The sequence below is a fragment of the Pangasianodon hypophthalmus genome, chromosome 2 (genome assembly GCF_027358585.1).
Source record: "Pangasianodon hypophthalmus isolate fPanHyp1 chromosome 2, fPanHyp1.pri, whole genome shotgun sequence".
Classification (NCBI taxonomy): domain Eukaryota; kingdom Metazoa; phylum Chordata; class Actinopteri; order Siluriformes; family Pangasiidae; genus Pangasianodon; species Pangasianodon hypophthalmus.
Window position 1 is genome coordinate 19,350,960 of NC_069711.1, and position 13,859 is coordinate 19,364,818.

General features: G+C 42.1%; 1 protein-coding gene across 2 annotated transcripts; it reads left to right on the plus strand.

Moving 5' to 3' along the window:
- Nucleotides 1-679: 679 nt before the first annotated feature.
- Nucleotides 680-9,843, plus strand: amotl2a (angiomotin like 2a). Of its 2 annotated transcripts, none has more exons than XM_026919683.3 (11): nt 680-881; nt 1,691-2,479; nt 2,574-2,766; nt 3,933-4,077; nt 4,218-4,304; nt 6,008-6,303; nt 6,395-6,594; nt 6,680-6,781; nt 6,894-7,060; nt 7,407-7,568; nt 7,846-9,843. In XM_026919683.3, the coding sequence occupies exons 2-11, from the start codon at nt 1,764-1,766 to the stop codon at nt 7,929-7,931; spliced, it is 2,154 nt and encodes a 717-aa protein (XP_026775484.3). In that variant the 5' UTR covers nt 680-881; nt 1,691-1,763; the 3' UTR covers nt 7,932-9,843. The 2 variants fall into 2 exon arrangements, with proteins under 2 accessions (XP_026775484.3, XP_053087930.1); XM_053231955.1 differs by lacking the exon at nt 680-881 and adding an exon at nt 909-1,575.
- The last annotated feature ends 4,016 nt before the right edge of the window (nt 9,844-13,859 follow it).

Consider the following 13,859-nt stretch of genomic DNA (forward strand, 5'->3'; position numbering starts at 1 on the left):
ATAACCTGTGAGAAGAAGTCGAATGTGCATTTACTGATTTCTAAATCTTTGCAGCCATTCAAAGTCTGTCCATTTCCTTTTATAGGGGCTAACTGGCATTCATTCATTATTTGTTCCTCTTCTAACAGCATGGCAAAACAAGAAACGAAAAGCTGCTTGACTGGATGTAAAACAACTGTGACATATTTTAGGTATTTAACATGAGAAGTAATAGTTATTAGGGGAAAGGACACTGAAAGAGAACATGAAAACACCAGTTCTTTCACAGCAGAGGATAAGCTTTTAATCAGGAGCACTTTATGTGTATTATGTCTTATGCATAAAACCATATTACAGTTATTTTACATATGTACAAAGTCACTAAGCTTTTTGTTGTTGTTGTTGTTGTTGTTGTTGTTGTTGTTGTTGTGAGCAGAGAGAAAATTAGGAAACAGACTTTAAATGGATGCATGAAATTTAAAATCACTAAACACACATTCGACTTATGATTGCAGCAATTCTAGATCGTTATTATTATTATTATTATTATTATAGCCTATACCCAGGGAAGGTTGTAAGTACAGCTTTGCAGTAGGCCCCTTTGTGCGCGCGCTCCGCCCCTCCCCCCGCCTCTCTGCGCTCTCGCGGCCGCGTGTTGGACCGGTGGGGGCGCGCGCAGCTCCGCATTCCAATCATTCCAGACGCGGCGAACAATCGCGCCTCGCGCTTTATTAGTGGCGCAGCTCGCCGTGCCTCACTCTAGCAGAGGAGCTCAACAGGGGAACACCAATGGAAATATATTCTCTTCCTTTACTCTTCATTTAGGATTATATTCTTCAGAAAAACTACGAGGTATAACTCCGTCCTCAACTCTATTTTGATTCGTGATGCGATAAATTTCGGTGAGTTTAAAGCTTTCTTTCTTTCCTAACTTCCTTTCTATTCTTTCTTTTTTTTAAATGGAACCCGTCGCTCAAACCCCAGCAGATAGTTTTCATTTTTGTCTTGCTTCACAAAAGCCAAAGCGTGTGACCTTATCAATGAACTTAACTTAAGCGTTCTAGTTACTGCTGGTTTAGAATAAACTAATTGCAGAGGCTGTGGTGCAACATCTGGATCAACGTGCTGTTTGTTTGATTGTTGATTATAAACCTTGCTGAATAAAAATGGAAACTAAAAGATCTGAAGTGGTTCATAATGGATTTTTTCCGCCAGATGTTCACTGGTGGCACTTTAATAGTAGGCCTGTGTATTTTCCTAAATGTTTGCAATGTTCTCTTCGAATATAAGTTGTAGTCTAATGGCTTTCAAACATGAGGCAAGTGTCGACTTTGTGTACTCTACAGCCTCTGGATTATAATTATACAGCGTTTTTATTACTATTATTTGTTTTTTTTCTAATTAGTCACTTTTTTTACATTAATCCGGGAGGTGTAGTAGAAGGTGAGGTAATGGAAAAGAATTCGCAAACGTTTGCAGCAGGAAACAACTGACGCAATGACTGGTGCAGAAGTGTTGCTCACTCTCCAGTAATGTCCTGAGGTCCAACAGTCTGCTGGATATTTTGAAACTGAATTATTGCATAATAGAACCATGGTATATAATATACATTTGTCTGCTTTGGATATTTTCAGACTTCCAACTGTACACAATGCGAACTATTTTATTTCTCGTGTAGGGCTAACTAGATGTTTTTCCTATGCAATTCCAGATTGACCAGGCAAAACAGGGAATTACTCATACATAAAGTGTATTTTTTGCTATTGCGCAACAAACTGACTGAGATGAGAACTGCAGAGGAGTCGTCAGGCACGGTGCTGCACCGGCTCATCCAGGAGCAGCTGCGCTACGGGAACCCTACGGACACACGCGCCCTCCTGGCCATCCAGCAGCAGGCTCTTCGTGGAGGTAGCAGCAGTAGTGGTGGAGGTGCTGGGAGCCCACGCTCATCTCTGGAGAGCCTCACACAGGAGGAGTCGCACTTCCTCCAGACGTCCATGCGTCAGGAGCCACAAGGACAAGAGCACCAGAGTGACTACCAGCACTCCGAGAGCTCAGCGTGCCATCTCTACCAGCTCCACACAGAGGAGTTGCCCACATACGAGGAGGCCAAGGCTCACTCACAGTACTTGGCTGCCCAGAGGGGTCAGGCTGGCCTTCAGCATACTGGTCCAGAGATGCTCAGCCCAGATTCAGGACTTGAACAGGACCAGAACACGTGGGATCTGAAACGGGAGCATGCTCGGTCACTGAGCGAGCGCCTCATGCAGCTGTCGCTGGAGAGGAATGGGGCCCATGACCAGGTGCCTATGAGCTCGTCACACAGCTACCCCCAGCTGTCCAGTAGTGCTGCTGCTGGTGTGCATGATGGGCCTGATCACCGTGGGCCACCCCCAGAGTACCCGTTTATGGTCAAAGCCCCTGGATATATGCTGAGCCATTCTCAGGAGAACGGACTCTATTACAGGGAGCCTCCTGCTTTCTACTCTCAGCATCACAGGTAAATGTGCCAGCATGCAGCCACCCTACAATATTACACATTTCACAATGTATTCATCAACAATTAATCAGATCTGCCTCTGTGTTTGTACTAGGTACGTTCAGGCCCAAGCACAGGTGGCTCGACAAAATGCCCTGTCTACACTGACCCCTGCTGGCCAGGAGGTCATAGTCGGAGGCTATAGTATCCCTGCTCCCAATCCTCAAATGGAGCAGCTGATTAAAGAAAATGAGAGGCTGAAGAGGGAAGTGGAGAGTTACAGTGAGAAAGCAGCAAGACTGCAAAAGGTAATTGTTTGGTTATGTCCTAACCTGGCATCTTTAAACATATCTTGTCTCCTAAAACATTTACCTTCTTTCCTCCAACTAGCCTTTTTGCTAGGTTTTTGTGCAAGTGTGTACAGCGACTTTGAGTGTTGGGAAATTGCTTTATAAATGGAACTTAACCAACATTCCGCGTTCCATAGAGATTAGCTCTTTAGGAATGTGTCCAGGGCAGGAGACACGTTTAATTTAGTTTAATACACCTTCATTCTCAGTAACGGAGTGATTATATTCTAGAGTTTTGTTTAGTATCCAAAGGCATAATGAATTTACTCATGACTGAAATTCCCAGCATTTTGCTGTAATACGATAATGCCAGCACCAAATGCGAGAATGTTGAGGTAAATGAAGGGAGAAAAAAGTAATTTACCTCATCTACCGTTTTGCTGTTGTCCCAAAAGTGGTCTGTCTATAATCATGCAGATTCTATAGAGCAGACCTTGCTTCTCTGGATCAATAGGCCATAAAGTGAAAGAAGGAGGGGCTTTGCAGAGCTGTTCTGAGGTTTCTTTTGTCTGCCGGTTGGAGCAGATGTCTGAGCTCATCCCAGTGTCCCTGTGAGTGCAGAGGGGATTCTGGGCAGCCTGCAGCTGACCAGCTGAAACTCACAGCTGTGGATTCCCAGACTGAATGGCCTCTTTCACTTTCACCCCAAAGCATGACCCCACATGGAAACCTCTCTTTTTTTGCTGTGTTTGTAAAGCAGGCAAGCAAAACAGCATTTTTGTTCTATACATGTGATTGGTCTCTTTAGTACATGTAGTACATGTAAAAGGAATGGCATGTCTTTAATGCATCCTGTTCCTTTGTTCCTTGACTTGCCATGTCATGCAGAAGAGATGAGTGTGCAAACACCTGGGACCCATAAGTGCTCTTTCTGGAATGTTGATTCAATTCCCAGTCCCCAAATAGCCTGAGAGTGATTCACTTGTGGGAATACACAATGAGCATCGGAGCTGAACACTTACTCCCCTGGCTCTCATTTTCACTTTTCTCAGCTCAATTACCTTTAGGTGTAACACATAAAGAGCTTCATTTAATCTTATTCAGGTGGCCACGGAGGTATTCCTGTGATCAAATGTGAAAAGAAAATATTTGACTGAAGGCTTCTTTTCTTTCCCTCCTCCCAGCTGGAGCAGGAGATTCAGAGGATATCCGAAGCGTATGAGACACTTATGAAGGGATCGGCAAAGAGAGAGACCCTTGAGAAAACCATGAGGAACAAGCTTGAATGTGAAATCAAGAGACTTCATGACTTCAACAGAGACCTTCGGGGTGAGTTCTGTTTGGAAGATGTTTCTCATACATCAGTAAATCTTGTTTAGAGTTACAACATATTGTTTTACATTATGCCATTGGCTACAGCCTGATTTCTGACAAATATGAATTTACACTACATCTGTGTCTTATTTTAGACCGCCTGGAAACGGCTAATAAACAGAGAGCAGCCATGGAAGATCAAGACCATAGCCAGCATGTCTATGCCAAACTGGCTGAACAAAGTACGTAAAAAATTCAGTTCAAATGATTGTTCTTTTAATTTGTTGTTCAACCCTGGGCTGCTGTAGCAGTTTAGGCTTTTTGTCATTACTGGAACATACCTTAACATTCCTTCAGCAACACTCCTCCACATGTTTATGATAGCTGTAATTCCTGAGAAAGCTTTTGTTTTGACAAATCACATTCCAAGATTACGCGCCCATTAGCACTGCAAAGGCCAGCTCTCCTGTGACAAATTATAGTGGCATGTTGAGTTGTGGCTCGTTTGTGGTAGCTGAGGCCCAGCAGAAGGGGGAACATGCTCTCATCCAACTGAGCGAGCTGCTCTCAGAACTTGAGAGCCAGCCATTATTAACAGCATCAGTAAATGTGGCCTGGATTCCAGAAATATTTTCAGGTATTTTGGGCTATTCCATGCTCCTGGAATGCCTCCCACCCCCTTGGCTCAGTGGAAGAGGCCCAGATCACCCTTCTGTGGAAGCCTAAGATACCCAGTCCAGATTTAAGCAAGACCTGGCTTACTTTCTTTCCTTGTTTGGGCATAGTGGTGTTAAAGAATGCAGAAACAGGCATGGAGTAAACAGGTATTGTGCAACGCTGAGCGAGGTATTCAGTTGCTGATGGCACTGGCATCTCTGAAGGGGTTCTGGTATGTTCTGGTATGTCACTCTCCCCCACTGCTCGGGCCAAGCTGTTTGATTTGACCCATTGTGAATTACAGCCCTTTCGCAAGAATGTTAATTTGGACCTTGAGCTGGAAAGTAATCTGCTCAAAGTGATCCTTAGTTTGTTATATAATGGAAATGCTTTCCCTCAAGTACTAAGATGTTTGTCTTAAAGGCACCATGGCTACTTATATAAATACTAATGTGCAAGTGTTGACATTTTTCAACATGGCAGATTCTGATATCTACTTTCAGAATCTACTATTAGCTCAAGAGAGGAGGTGATTCAGCGTCTCATATCTTGAAGCAATGCATACGATAATACTCCTGTGACCTTGAGGAGCTTTTTCTTTTACTTGTTTACCACATGACCAAAGGCATTCCAGAGTCCCACTGGATATAAAGACGTGCCTGTGTGAGTAAGTGGATAAGAGGAAGTCTGCATTCCATTCCTGTCCAGCAGTTCGGGTCATATAATCAAGGCTTGAGTACTGGGGAGAGCTGAATAACTAATGCTCTCTTTTGTTTTTTCTTAATTGCAACATATTCAAGCCCAAAAAACAAGCCAGTAGAGGTGAAGTTGTTTTCTCTCAATGCTAAGACATGTTAAGTGCTAATTGGGGTGGCTGAATTTGGTGCACCATATTGTAGTTTAGTTGGTAGGCTGGGAATTTTGCCGGATATCTGGAATTCTAGGGCAGAGGACAGTCCAGACAGGCGTGCGTAAATCAGGCAGTTGTCTTTTGTTCCAGGCTCCTGTGGGAAGGTTGTCTCATAAGGATCCGTTAGAATGAAGCCGAGGCCTGGGGAATGCTGTAGGCACACCCTAGAACTTAAGTGTTACTATTCATTTTGTGGCCCTCTTAACAACTATGCTCAGTGTCTCTGCCACAGTGACGCAGTTCATTTCAAGTTGAGAACAAGAGGACACATGCCAAAAATGCTTCTGTAGTGCATCTGTAGTAGTACTATAAAAAAATTCCAGTTATGGAATAGAAACAACTCTCATATTCTCTGTCTCTTTCTCTTTGTATGATTAGGTGAGGAGCATCAGCGAGAACGGGAGCAGCTTGAGCGTGAGTTGCAGTGTCTGAGAGTTTCTGGAGAGGAGTGGTGTCGGCGTCGCGAGGTGCTAGAGCAGGCTTTAGTGTCTGCTCAGACCCGGAACAGACAGCTGGAGGAAGAGCTGCGTAAGAAGAGGGCGTATGTGGAGAAGGTGGAGAGGCTGCAAAGTGCCTTGGCCCAGCTTCAGGCCGCATGTGAGAAAAGGGAGGCTCTGGAGATGAAGCTTCGCACCCGACTGGAGCAGGAGCTGAAGAGCCTCAGGGCACAACAGGTAAATCCCCACCCATCTTTTGCACTTGATGAACTGGCTGGGTGTTTTTTTTTTTTTTTTTTCACTAATCATTTGTCTTTTCTATTTTCAGTGGCAGTCTCAAGGCCAGCAGGCAATCAGCACTTCCACGTCCAGTCTGAATGTCACCTCTTTGCAGCAGCGGCTAAGGGAGAGAGAGGAGCGCATCCTGGCTTTGGAGGCTGACATCACCCGCTGGGAACAGAAGTATCTGGAGGAGAGCACAATGCGTCAGTTTGCCATGGATGCTGCAGCCACTGCCGCTGCCCAGAGGTGAGTGATGGTAAAAAATGCCTTCACAGGAAACTATTTTGACCTTCTGTGCATGATTGTAACATATTTTACTTCTTTATTACAGGGATACAACCATTATTAACCATTCTCCCCGGCACTCGCCCAATAACAGCTTCAATGGAATCTTGCCATCGTCTGACCACAGACATCAGGAGATGGAGAACAGGTATTTTTCTATTAATTCACAGTTGAGTGACAAACATGTTTAGGGTTATGCTACAAGTACAACTTTTTGTCAATGACCATGACTGTTAAATCCATTGTGTTATCTTGACCAGAATCCGAGCCCTGTACGCCAAGCTTCTGGAGAAGGACGCCATGATTAAGGTCCTGCAGGAGCGCTCACGGCGGGAGCAGGCTCGTCCTGAACTAGCAGGCCTTCGCCCAGCCCGATCCGTCCCCTCCATCAACACCGTCACCACCACAACCACGGCACGGCCCAAAGGTGAGAGGGTCAGAGGTTAGCAAGCCAGGCTTAGAAATGCCTAAGTGATACAGTGTGTACTTTTATCCTGACAACTGGTAGCTTCTTCAGTAGACAGCTATGTAAAGTTGGCCTGGAAAGAATGTGCTTATCCAAAATAATGTTGCAGAGGCTGCCGTCGATGCGCCTCAAATAGGCCTGGTCTTGTGAATCGGAATGCATTTTCAACTCCCCATTCTGGAACAGACTTGCCAGAATAGATAGGGATGTCTACAGGGGAGCAGATGTGTGTAAGGGAAGGGTGGAGGAGCACTTGTGTGTGGGAGCCAGCAATTAAACTGCTTCCTTTTTCTGTCTGTGTTGACAGGGAAGAGCCTCTCGGATGACCAGACGGCAGCCGTGATGATGCCTTCTGCGCATCATTCGCTTGCTAAGGCCCCGAGCCGAGACTGCAGCACCCAGTGCGACGAACAGACAGAGCCTGCCATTTCAACAAATGCCTCCGAACACACACCTGCACCCAGCTCTGGTGTGTACCTGCCAATACTCTACTCCCTGAAATTCAGTCAGAACAGCATTTTACTAACAATATGAGTAATTTTTGGTTATTTGGTTAGTGGCTCCTACTGCCAACAAAGATAGCGCATGTGTTCCCTTTTTGAACACGGTGAAGTTAAAAAGTAACCGGTAGAGTACTGTACAGGGGATTGATTAGAGTGGACTCTGACTGCACACACTCAAGCTTTTTGAGAAATATGTATGTCAGCTGATTGTAATGTACATTTTCCACCTGTGTCTCTTTGCAGATGTTACCACAGAAAAGCCTCAGACCCAAACTCCTGTCAGCGCTGCCAAGAGTGTCGAGAGTGAAGTGGTAGAGATTCTCATCTGAAGACCTTGGAAAGGAACTTTAACTCAATCCAGTCTGATTCTGCTTCATGTACATGTGAAAGGCGTTCAGCTCAACAGTGTCTGAATCTGTGAAAAACAAGTGAGAATTGCCAAGCAAGATCTTCTCATCTTTAATGGTGCTTGAGAAGCCAGCCTGCTTTGTGACAGACTAAAGGAGCTAAAAGAGAGAGAGGAACCCCAGATTTCTGCCCAGTGCAGAGAGGAGAGCTGAGCTCCCTTTTCTTAAAATAAATCGGACAATGCTGGGAAATCTCTCCTGGCTCACCTCTGAATCCGAGGTACTTGTACAGGACTCTGCAGAACTCCAAGAGGCTGCTGTGAAATGGCATAAGAACATATAAAACAGTATATCTGTGAGCTTTTTTGCCATGTATTTTTATTTATGATATTTGCTGCTGAACTACGTGTGAGGTTTCTTTAAAGAGTGTTGTATGTGAGTAGGAACAACTTTAGTAAGACAACCTTTTTGAATGTCTGTTTTTGACACCCAACTGTTTTGTCATGCCCAGTTTCCACTGAAGCATTATCCAAGGGCAGTGTTTCTGAAACATCTTAGTATAGCTTTCTGTGTAAGACTATATCCTGCATTCCTGGATAAAACACACAGTCACTTTGGTCATTCTGACCATTAAATGTCCCAAAAAAAGAATGATAAGGTTTTGCGGGAAGCCAAGTATAGCGTAAACTGGCAGGCCTAGGGTTACACCATTTACCAGAATAGTTGAGTAAATACCGATTGACTGAACTCTGACACTCCCTTTGACTAAATTAACATTACAGTTGGTGTTCTTATTATAATTGGCTGCCAGTGGGCTTCTCTCACCCTGTTTTAAGCAGTGGAATGAGAAGCCTCCTTTTGTGGACTTAGGCTGCTGGGCACGTACTTGTCTCTTTTAGTGACACTTAAGAGATGTCACTCGTCTGAGGCGCAGAGGGGAGGCTGATGTTTTAAATGCCAGATTATCATTTTGGGCCTCTAACAGCATCTACCCAGCATGCCGCTGTCCTTCACTGACAAGCTGGAGCTACAGTCTCACATGCCGGAATGTTCCTGCTTGGTGAAAAAGGCTCTCTGCTGCCTGACCTCTGGCCTGTGTGAAATGACTGGCATTCACGCTACTATTCTCTTTCTGGGTCTATTTATTTCCTCAGTGCTACGGTAGCTGGTTCTACCATGAACACTTAAATCATAATATGGTTACATATTGACCATCTTCACATTTGACCATGTTTCATTAGCTTGGTTGTTGTAGTACTAATAATAACAAACCGTACCTTTTTATATATGGAATGCAGCTAAAATGGTAGTTGATATGATATGGTATTATAAAATTGTTACTGTCTTAACTTGCATTTCTATGGTCAAAGTGGCTGCGTGTGTGAGTGTGTGACATGACTTTTCTAGTAAGACTAGTAAGCCTGTGTAAGATTTGATGGTGAAATAAGGGTAGATGCATATTTGTCCTATGTGGAAAGCCATTCTCACTCTAGACTGGAAATGTGAGTAATCAGTATTGTATCATGTCCTATACTGTCACTGAATGCTACTTTTCTCCCTTACCCTGTCTCCAACACAAATTATTTGCTGGCAAATGATTTGTAGTGGGAGTCATGATGTTTTACTCTTTACTTGGACTGTTTACAGAAAGGGCTGTTTGGAAAAGAAAAGATGTTAATATATTTTGTATATTATTATGCCTTTATAGTATCTAGTGACATGAACATAATGCCAAAGATTTGCATTACAAATAAGTTATATAATAAGAGTATTAGAACTAGTAAGGTCAAGTGTAGACACCTTGCTCAAACTGGTTGACCCATACTTAGATGTTGCTGTGAACTTCTGGAATGGGATTTTTTTTGTATGCCATTAACATTTCATTAATTGAATAAAACTTTAATATATATATATATTTTCAAAAACTTTGTGTTGCCTGGTTTTCTCTCTCTCTCTCTCTCTCTCTCTCTCTTTTTTTTTTTTTTACTTGCTTGGAATGTACTCAGGGGAAGAAGGAGGGTTGTTGTGCTCTGACCCACTGACATTTTTTTTACCAGTGCAAGTCTGTACAAACTTCTCTAATCTGAGTCTCTTCATCGGCATGAATGGTATCTTTCATTGCAGAGAGAAGAAAGCAGACTCGGTATGGGAAAACAATTCTGCCACCTGCTTGAGTGCTAGTGGGCAAACCTGCATTGCGAATATGTCCATCACTCCAGCTTCACACTCATGCCCCTATAGTCACCATGCTGCTCTTCTTTAGCAAGAATGTTCACACAAAGGGGCTCTCATGCTGCTGATGGGACTCTGGACATTTTTGGAGAGTTTGCATGAAACAAAGAAAATGCTTGACTTGTTGGGAAGATTTTCACAAATATGAAGAATTTGAACCGTTCAACTTCTCTAATCTAAAACAGGTTGGACTTTGCATCAAGTATAAAATGTATTAATAACAGTACTTAAGATTAATGCTGTTAATGTACCATATACTCCCCGATATACAAATTAATTATTGAGATTCATAATTTATAATATTCCTAGTATACACAATTCAATGTCAAGCCATTAACATCAAGTACAATATCAATATAACAACATGAATACTGATTTCAATGAAAAAAGACTTTCTTAGCTTGTTTAATTAATTCATGATACCATGCAATTTGCAGTCTCCTCCCAATGTCACAGTTTGTTCTACTCATCTGTGGCAGTTCTGTGTCCTTTAGAAATCCAAATTAAAAAATGACAAATTCAGCTGCCTTTTTTCCCACCATAATAATGATATGAGACTAATAGTGACTGATAAGGGAGGTGACACATAAAGAATAACCATTCATTGAAATGACTTTTTTATTATCACTTTCTTTATTTTTTTATTTAATTTTTATTTCGAATAAAAATAGACAGCCAGTTTGTCAATTTAATTAAAAATGCAGGCACTTCAAATATGAGGCGCTAACAAGGAAACCTGCCTGCTATCTGTCATGCTTGATATTGTTGATTTTTTTTTCACCTATTAAACACCGTTGTAACTGTGCTAGCCTTGTCTTCCTGTGATGTTAGCGGCACAGCCAACCACTAACTTCTCACAGGAATAACGAAAATACAGCACCAACCAACAATTAGCACAAGAATTGCTAAGCACTCCATAAATATTTCAAAATTATTTATTAATCATATTTCACACGAGTTTTCCTTTAACTGGCCCACTACAGCACAGGTCAGCTTGTACTGGAAAAGAATTACTGACACTCTGTAGTAGTGAAACAAAGTATTTTGTACTTAACACAGTGATAAATGATTCTTAGCTGAGTGACAGATGAATATCTGAGATTTAAACGTATCTTGATACAGCAAAATGTTCAAACATTCCACTGCAAAAAGGGGAAAACTGAGGTTACTAACCAAGTGAGCCCACAGTGTTAAGGTTTATTTTATTACATTTTAGTGCTTGTAACTGCTCCCTCAGGCAGCACTGTGAGAGCACTACTTCATGTGTTTTTTATGATGGTTGAAACCACTCCAGTGATTAATGATGACAATCTGTCTGGAATGGTTTCACCTTCCCTCCCTTTTTGGCTTCTTTCTATAGTGTTAATCTCTCAAGAACTCTTCACTCTAGGCATTCGGCACATTTTTGAAATAGTCACCTCAAAAATTCAGACAGTTGATTCACAAGGCAGTAGATGAGCTTTGTTTATGTGTGTCTGGATGGCTGATTTTGAGATGTGTAAAGAGCATACGGTTCTTCATGTTTGAGGGCTTACGTGTGTTATGAATAAGATGTTACTCAGTGGGCTATTCTGAAGAGTTCACTTTACAGTATGTCATGATTTTCACACGAAATCCTTAGTTTTCTGCTATGCTTTTGTTGATAGATGCAATGTGGCATTCCTTAAATGTTTTGCAGGTTTCTTGGGTAGTGTGTTTATTTGTGGCATAAGGGTGTGACTTTACTCAGCTCAGAAAGGGGAGACTGAAGCAAAGCCACTTGAGGAATGTCTCACTCTGTCTTCACTGAGAAGAACAAGGTGGTCTCGGCATGCTTCAAGGTCACCTTCTCGCTTTGACTGTTTTCAGTAAAGTACTCAGTTATTGTCTGTTGTATTTAAGAACTAAGACGCCCAGTATAACAACCATTGCATTTGAATCTTCTGCAACTTCTTTTTGCATTTTTGTGTTAAAAAGATATTCACCAACTTGGTGCAAATATTGTGTGATCCTTTGCTGTGTGGAACTTAATTTCTGGCACTTTTCAAGAGTTTTTCCTTTAAATGTCCGCTAAATGGCCGTGGACCAGAAATGCATACCAAAAATGCCTGTAGTTTTCCAGGGACAAACAAATCACAGAGGTGGTTCTACATTCATTAAAGAGAAATTGCCTTCTTTCTCACTGAAAGAGCTCAATGTGCTTCTGTTTAATGGAATCTGAAGTTGAACTATCAATGCTTCAGACAGAATCTGGTAATAAAAATAGTATCAAATGTTGTACTTTCCATATTCAAGTAGAAAAAAAAAACTATATTAATGAATTTTATTACACTGTTTCACTAAATTAGCGTCAGTGACACGCTGAAACAAGCAGAGCCTTGGCTTGAGACATTGACCTTTGCACATACATTTTGTCCAAGCTTTCTGCCAGAAATATTTGGCAAAATAGCTCAGTTGAGTTCTGTGTTTTGCTTTGATTGCCATGGAGATTCCAAAACTTCCTGCTTGGTCTGTGCATGGAATGCATCTGCCCCCTCCTCCTCTTCCTGCTCCCGCTGAAAAATTCCCCTTCCTCTGTCATTTGGCCTCAACCTATTGTCTGTATCTCTGTCTGTCTATCTGTCAGACACACATTAAATCTTATTGCATTCTACTTTTAATTTTACTATACAAACAAATGCTGCATAGACAAACCAAACTGCCAAAACCCCTTTCTGCATTTTTTTTGCTTGTTCTTGGAAAATCTGAAGATCGTTGTGCGTCATGTATCCCTTGAAATAAATTTCTTTCGCTCCCAAACTACACATCCCAGTGGTATGGCGTGGCATCTCTGAGTCAAACTGTTCCACCACACAGAGAGATTCATTTCAGAAGAAAAAGGAGAAAGGAATTGGCAATGTCAATGTTCTACAAGCCTTCCTGCCTGAGCTGTTACATCTAGGTGGTTTGAAGCTGAGTCTCACATTTTTAGCAGTGTGTAGCTGAGCCAGATCGTGAGTCACACTTCACCATGTATTGGTGAAGCAATGAGACAAAAAACCACAAAACCAGGTGCACAATTACAGTGGTTTATATACTCAATCTTCACCCAGAATTTCCGTGGGAAAAAAATCTCCTATTAGCATTATTCACAGTTAGCAAAATGTTTTATTTTTGGGCCAAAGCTGTGAATCTTCTGCCAGTTAGTAAACCTTTTTAAAACTAATATATAATGTAAATCACTCTTATTTGCTATTTTATCATGTACACCTACTATACAGGTGCATTGTGTAGGAGCTTAATTGACTATAGAAAAAGAATTTATTGAAAAGGACCACATTAGGACCACTACTGACCAGATACTGTGACTAACATGGTAGTGTGTGTGGCACTGATACAAGTGTACTAGGTGCAGCAGTGTTTCCTATAGTGGTCCCTATTGATGGATGGGAGAGAAGGTGCTTCTTCATTAGCATTAATAGCAGTGCTGCAAGTGGAGATCGGTGATCAGTGAACAATGGAAATAATCTGTAGTTTTCTAATGACCTAATGAGACACTAGCAAAAACTCAGAGGTGTTGTGGGTTTTCCAGTAGTAGGATGTCCCATGAGTGCCAGTGCCGGGTCTAATACCCTACACAACTCTATATAAACTGTAAATCTATGTTTATATACACTATATGACCAAAAGTATGTGGGCACCTGAACAATCACCCATCAC